The following is a 7729-nucleotide window of genomic DNA, read 5'->3' as shown; positions in this document are numbered from 1 at the left end:
TAAAATTTCATCTCAGATATTAGGGAAATAGGTAAAGCTTATTTATGTTGAACGGAGTTTCACAATTGACTCACGAAAATCACTGAGTGCATTTCAAAAGAACAAAGGAAAGAAACTAGCAGAAACATTTAAGCTGCGGTTTCAATTCCTGGTTGAGAATCCAAGAATTCTCCGAGAGAGAAGAGAGCTTCATTTGATTCAAGGACAGATGAGAAGATAGGAGGATCACGTAATCGAGAGTAAAATAAGCTGGAATGAAATGTGGAAGTGGACTACATCACGTCTAAGTTTTCTGATTCGTTCATCCTACGTTGCCTTACTATCTTCTACAACCCTATTGATTAGCATATACTTTTATATGCTAATCAATGCTATGAAAATCATTTTCGCCATAAATCAATAAATAAAGAGTTATTAGCTATTAAAGTTTGAAATTTTTGGGTAATCTTAGCCAATCGTAAACCACAAACATATTCATGCCTGTTTCCATAATAACAAGCCAAACATGAGAACTTTTTTGTCTGTTAGAAAGCATGTGTTGACAAATATATTCGAGTCATTGGGGTGGTTGTCATGTGTGTTAAAAATAGCAGTCAAATAGTCCTTAAATAATGCACTAGGGGATGATGCGGTTTCGTTCTTGCTAGAAAAGGATGTTATAGCCAAAAGAAAATTATGCAAAACGAAGAAGCATTTTATGAGTACAAAAAAGTGGTCGGAATATGTATTGCAATGCTCACGCCAAGGATGCATGGTGTTTGTATCAGTGAGGAAAGACACATGGTTTGAAGGTGGCACCCTTCCTCTTAGGACTCTAGTGCTTTTCCTTTACTCATTTATTACATACTAGCAGTATAACCCGACCTTGTCCGGGTGTGACTTATTACGCCATCTACGATAAGTCTTGCTAGCTGAAAATCAACTAAAAAAGAAAGCCTTACAACGAAAAAACCCTTATGATGTAAATATGTTCATAATTCAAAAGACGATGAAATTAATAAGGAAAGTCTGAAGGCTGTTTTGCGTAAAATTATTAAGCATACGTAAATTTCATCTGTGTAATTGGCTATAGAAATGCTTGTGCAAAACAACATTTTGCACTGCCCTGATTATACATAGCAGGGTAATCCCTTTTCACAGGAGCTAGGATGGCAATTTGTGATGAAGCAATTGCTGGCGATCTGTTGCTAAACAGTTTTGCCAGAATTCTATCAGATTGGGCAGAAGGTGTAAATGCACCATTTTGCATTATGTTCAAAGTAGCTACTGGAAAGTGGTGAATTGCTGCAGTCTGTGGCTGTCATTTTAAACCGGTTGCTGTTTTTCCCCAGCAAACTCTCTTCTTTGGAGGCATAATCTATATATATATTAAACAGAACAACAAAAGTTATAATAGATGGCAGGGTTGGTACTTTTCACATATCTGTAATTTTTCAGATTAACACCCGCACGATTACCCAACCCTAATCCTAAACCTAATCCTAACGCTAACCCTAGCCCTAACCCTAAACCCTAACCCTAACCCTAACCCTAACATCCTAGTGAAAATCGTGGTAAATTTACAAAACATTGACGAACATGAGTTATATTTTATTGAATGATTGTGTACTTGCACGTGTATGCTTTTGAGAGAGCGAGAGAGGAAGAGGTAGAGATGGGGAGAGAAAGGAATAGGGGTAGTTAAACGTTTTCTTATGACTGCTTCTCTTCACTGCTTATTACTTCATTAGAAATCTAAGGATGCACATAAGCACATAATAGAGAAAAATGAAACAAATATGGACGACTTGCTCCGAAACACCACCGAGTAGTTGTTTCCTTCAAAATTCCTACATGCTTGAAATGTACATACATCAAGGTACATTTGTACAAAATTTCATGAAAAAATATTCATTTTCCTGGAAGTTAAGAGGAATTTAAGTGGAATTTCCGAATATTGTACCCCACCCCCTTCCAAAACACTTTCACCGAAAATTTTTGTATATTTGGAATCTACATAATAAATAATATATGCATAGAAAATTTCATTAAAAAATATTCATTTTTATGAAAGTTATGACCTTCCCAAAGTTGGGGGATACAACTCTGTAGTTATGCCATCAATGTTTTGTAAGATACCACGATGTGAATGATTGTGTTTACTTCCTCTCTCGCTCTCTCAAACGTATACACATACGTTTGAGAGAGCGAGAGAGGAAGAGGGGGAGAAATGAATAGAGATTGAGAGCAATGTGTATGTTGTTGTCACAGGTCATGTATGTGTGATTGTGTGTGTTTTTACGTATCTATGTTATGAAAAATAGGTAAAGAATACTGAGATGAAAGTTTAATCTATGACGTTGTATGTATCACTTTCTCTCTCTCTCTCTCCCTCTCCCTCTTTTACTCTTACTCTCTATATTTTTATGTTGAGCGCGTGTGTAAGAATGACGTTCCAGGTAGAAAGGATGAAATATAAAAGTTGCTAGAAACAACAGCCAAATCTCCCTTAAATCACACAAAGTAAACGGAATTTTAAAAAATCTAATTACTGCACTGGAAAGTTCACATCGAGAAAATTCCATTGATGTAAAAATTTTTACGAAAAAGTGGAAAATGTGGCTTTCTATAAACTTTCAAAAAGGCTTCACACAAACACACAATTTCAGATTTATATATTAAGATAAAGACACACATGCTATTTTCAGGATGTTGACAAAATGTGCAGTCACGCACAAAATGACAGCTTCAAAATCCTGTTTTCTGACTGGGTGAAAATTATCAAACTTTAAACCTCTATAACTTTTTAAGAATTTTTCTGAAAAAAGCGAAATATATTCAGCAATTCAACTTGGAAAACTACATTAATGTACTAAATTTTCAAATTTTCAAAAAACTTTGATTTTTGAAATCTTGGCAGACAAACAGAAAAGATCCATATGTGTGTGTGTGTGTGTGTGTGTGTGTGTGTGTGTGTGTGTGTGTGTGTGTGTGTATACTAGCTGACATACCCGGTAATTCCCGGAAAAGCGGGGCTTATCCCTTAGTTCCGTTCTCATAATTGCTTCGCTAATCCAATAACAACAATACAAAGTATATAGCCCTTAAAACGGTTTTTGTGCATTTACAGAGAATACCGAACTGTCTTACACAGAATCTTGTTTTTAGGAATCCCTAATATGTTATGAATGCCCAAATTGTGAAGTCAATTATGTAATAACATGAAATTAGTTACCCGATAGTAAGAATTCAAATAAAGTAGCCTCGAAATGGGCTTTAATGCGTTTCCAGAGTATATAGAACTTAGGAGGAAATACCAATAAGGTATGTATACTAAAATCGTAAAGCATGTTACGTAATAACAGGCTAATCATATATGAGATAATAACAATTCAAAGTAAATAACTCTGAAAAGGGCTTTTGTGCGTTCCCAGGGAATATTACCCTCAAGGGCGCTAATGTTGAAATAGATTTACAATGAATGTAGAAACAGACTGACATTTAGTTTTACAGTAGACATTAATACATTTGTATATAGATTTTAAAATAAAATAATATGTAGATTATCAATACATTTAAAACACTTACAAATATTGCAGTTAAAAAATGAATACCTGATGAATCTTAATAAAAAATAAATACCTGGTGAATCTTATTAAATTTGAAGAGCTTCTTAATAGACATTTTTGTTCTTTCCTTGTGGGGCATAAATAAACAAGTGATTAGGATTGCCGACTCTTGAGCATCCCACATAAAGTTGACCATAGGAGAAAACTGGTTCCGCAAGGTTCAGACCTACCACGTTCAAGGACTGTTCTTGGGCCTTGTTAATGCTCATTGCAAAGCTCAGTTTCAACGGGAATTGCAAGCACTTGTATTGGAAAGGCATATCCAAGGGAATAAGTGGAATGCTAGGAATTAATACAGGCTCACCGCTTGCTTTACCAGTCAAAATTGTTGTCTTCAAGATTGTTGGCATCTTCTTTATTATAAGTCGTATGCCATTGCAAAGCTTTGGTGGATCGAGGTTTCGAAGCAGCATAGCTGGTGCTCCAATCTCGAGGTGCAAGCTGTGAGGTGGGACACCAGGTGGTGTTAGACTATTCAAGAATTCAACTGGATAATTCACAGCTTCATTAATGTTGAGTACAGCGTCAATGGAATTGTAGATGTGACGCTCACCTGGCAACTGTTCCAGAAGTTTCAAACTTAGATCATCAACTCCCACATTCTTTGGAGCTAAAATGGCACGGATTTTCAGCTAGTTGTGGTATGTAAATTGGTTCCTCAGGTTAGGAAACACCTTGTTCATTAGTTCCTTTAAATCAGATACCATATGTCCAAAAGGCAAGCTTACCCGGCCATACTTCTCGCCAACCGAAGTGCCATTACCAACGTCCAACAGTTGCTTTAAAAAGGGTTCTGTTTGCATCATCACCACTGAGCTGCACTCTCATGTTTGTTGTCTCAGCTTTTGCACACTGCTCCATAGGTAGGACAAATTTATGCTGGCATTTACCTCATCAATTCTTGTCCCCTTTGGAACCATGGGAAGGGTTTGTCTAAAGTCTCTTGCAAATAAGACTGTGGCACCTCCCATGAGCCTGGTGTTGTGTCTCAGATCCTGAAGGGACATGTCATGAGCTCATTGTCGCTTCATTTCAGATGATCAACTTGCATTCACCCAGAAGTTTGCCTTTTATAGAACCACGACTGATGTTGCAGTTTGCTTTCTCTTTCTTGGACAGGTCCAAAGGGAGTTTGAGACAGGAATGAGCTGTGCGGCCACCACTTACCAGAATTGCAGCTATTCCACTTGACGCCACTGCTATGGCAATGTGCTTCATTTGACCAGAAGAATGTTGATGACAAATGTTTTGCCAGTTCTATCTGGAGCATCCAGAAAGAAAAGACCTCCTCTTTCATTTTCACTGCTCGAAATAATGGCGTTATAAACACCCAGTTGGTCTTCCATCAGTTTGTGTTCTTAATCAGCTATATACGCTGTCATTTCCTCGATGTCATAGCTGATTTCTTGCAGGTACTCAATTGCGAGATTGTTTGCTGCCTGCTCCGGTTGAGGCAGACCAAATGCGGAATTGCCTTGACCTCCCATAGCTTGCACTCGGGTGTCCAGGTCAAGTAATGCTTCATTGTAAATGGCGCTATTGAACGTGGCAATTTCCGCTGAGGTTTGCCTTTGAATCTTTTCTAGATGTCCTCTGCCATGCTGGTTTTGTGGATCGCCCAAAGCTTGTGAGGTTCACGCAAGCCAAATGTCATCAACATGATAGAAAATAGCTGACGAAGTTGACTTAGTGCTCTACTGACTGCTGCCTCCTCCAGTGTCTGGTCCCAGTGAGCATCGTCCTCCAGTAGTCCATATTTGTCGCAGGTTTCTCTATAGGTTGTGCAGACTTCCTATTGTGTCTTCGAAAGTCTGTGAATGATGTGGGACCTCTGACAGTGTGTAGCAGTAGATGCAGAAAGAAGCACTCCTGCTGATTAGGGTGTACAGTGTACACCCGCTCGATGGTCCCATTTCTGAAGACAGCATCTTCTTCCCAGCCCTCAGTGCGTGTTCCTTGCTTGCATCTCTTCCATCTATTGTGTGCCCAATAAGGCGGCGAGCTGGCAGAAACATTAGCACGCCGGGCGAAATGCTTACCGGTATTTCGTGTGCCGCTACGTTCTGAGTTCAAATTCCGCCGAGGTCGACTTTGCCTTTCATCCTTTCGGGGTCGATAAATTAAATACCAGTTACGCACTGGGGTCGATGTAATCGACTTAATCCCTTTGTCTGTCCTTGTTTGTCCCCTCTATGTTTAGCCCCTTGTGGGCAATAAAGAAATAAGATACTTATTGGAGCGCCAATCATTTCTCTCTCTCTACTTCTATCTACTTTTTCCCTTTCCTTCTCTAATTTTCTGTTTCTTTTATTTCTTTATCTTCTCCCCCCCCCCCCACCACCACTTGTTATTCTCTGATTTTTTTTCCTTTTCTTTCTTTCGCCTGTAACTAACTTGTACAAGCATACGTCAGGAGAGTTTGTGCGTGTGCGTGTGAGCGTGCATACATATATATGCATTTGTATATATTTGTTTTGCCTATATATGTCTGAAGACATGTACCAACGTCTGTATGTTTAGTGTATATACATATATTATAGATTGTTGGGTGTGTGTATTGCTAAATGTATAATGTAATTTAGCCTGAAAATTTTTAAACGGATATATCTTTTAATTCATTATTATTTTTGCAGCTAATTATTTACCCTGGATATTCAGGCCTTTTAAGGTTTTCTTCGATTTCTATAATATGATTTAAAACCATTATTTGTTATTTCATGCAACCAGTTATTGAAAAGACCGTTAGTTGAAAGGACTGTAGTGAAACCTTTCTCTCGGGTATTTATTTACGAATGATAATGTAGCGGCTAACATCTAGCTTTCGGCCGCTTGTACCCTTGTGTCCACCACCCTGATTGGCTCTTATCTGCGCGGCATTTGTCTCCAGTTCTGTCTCGCGACAGGGTGCATACCGACCAATCGTGGCCTTCTGTTAAGGTCACGTGAGAGTGTTTTTTCTGCTGCTTCTTGAGCCCCTTTTTATCTATAAATAGTCTTGCTTCATCTACGCCAGTTTGTCGCGACCTCAGACCTTTTCAGGTCTGGTCGTAGATCACACAACACACCAACCAGCCAGTTTCCAGCGACGACGTCAACACCACCGATCTACTGTCTAGTACAGTTCCGTCGCCAGCGCCAACACCGCCATCAGAGTACACGCTACCAACAGCAACCGCGGTTTCCTTCTCAACACTGTTTGTGTGGATTGTTTCCACCTCGAAAATAACGGCCAGAACCAACCTGCGAGGATCTTCTGTACCAAGTAACCGGTCGCAGCATCGAAGCTCAACTTCACACACATGTGACACCTCAGCTCTGCTATTCGGCCACGACCTCTTGTGTACAAACATTCTACCTTCTGAGTAACTCTTCTATGAACTGGTATTTCTCTATCTTTGTGTTCAGGACTCTTTTAGTCTATGTTACAGATGCTTATTCCATGCTCTGTATTTTTCCTTTACACTCACACACATTTATGTATACATACTATTGTTCATACGAAAGCCTGTCTTATGTATTGTGTTACTTATATTGCTGCATGCACGCACACACAGTTCACTATGCTAATAAATTTACTCTCTCTATATATCTAACGGTTGTCTCTTTCTCTCTGTTTCCTTGCTGGCAATTGCTCGCATCTCACATGCGAGCCCTCTTATGTTATATTACATGTTTTGTGTCGACCGTACGACGCGTTTAAAGGAGCCATCTCTCGTTCGTCACCATCTCCTTTGGTTCGCACGGTCGTTCTCTACAGGACCAATGAAACAAAACCATTTTCAAATGTGTATCTATCAAAGTAATTGTATTTCTGCATATAATTTTATCCTGTTCCATTCTAAACGAAACTGTCCGACGAACGGGAGCCTGAAACAGATTTTGTGATATTTTTGCTGCTTTTTATAAATACACACACACATATACATACATACACACACACACACACACATATACATATCTATATATATACAAAGGTCAGAAATTTTCAGTGGTTGCATGCATATGTATAAATATATTCTGAAGAATTGGAAAATTCCGCCTATTCCTGACGGACTTCATATCTTTCCAGCCTTATCATTTAAGGCCTATGGAGGATAGCACTTTTTACCTTTTGACACGTT

At 38.9% G+C, this 7729-nt stretch overlaps 1 protein-coding gene across 1 annotated transcript; it reads right to left on the bottom strand.

The window, feature by feature from the left end:
* Positions 1-3652: 3652 nt before the first annotated feature.
* On the bottom strand, positions 3653-4826 carry LOC106876995 (ATP-dependent DNA helicase PIF1). Its single transcript, XM_014925775.1, has 2 exons — positions 4776-4826; positions 3653-4240 (listed from the first exon to the last, which is right to left on the bottom strand). Exons 1-2 carry the CDS (start codon positions 4824-4826, stop codon positions 3653-3655), a joined length of 639 nt encoding a protein of 212 aa, XP_014781261.1.
* Between the last annotated feature and the right edge of the window lie 2903 nt (positions 4827-7729).

The sequence above is a fragment of the Octopus bimaculoides genome, chromosome 2, assembly GCF_046866305.1.
Source record: "Octopus bimaculoides isolate indiv1 chromosome 2, ASM4686630v1, whole genome shotgun sequence".
NCBI classification, from domain to species: domain Eukaryota; kingdom Metazoa; phylum Mollusca; class Cephalopoda; order Octopoda; family Octopodidae; genus Octopus; species Octopus bimaculoides.
Note: the sequence above shows the minus strand (reverse complement) of the source record. Positions and strands in the feature narration are given on the sequence as shown.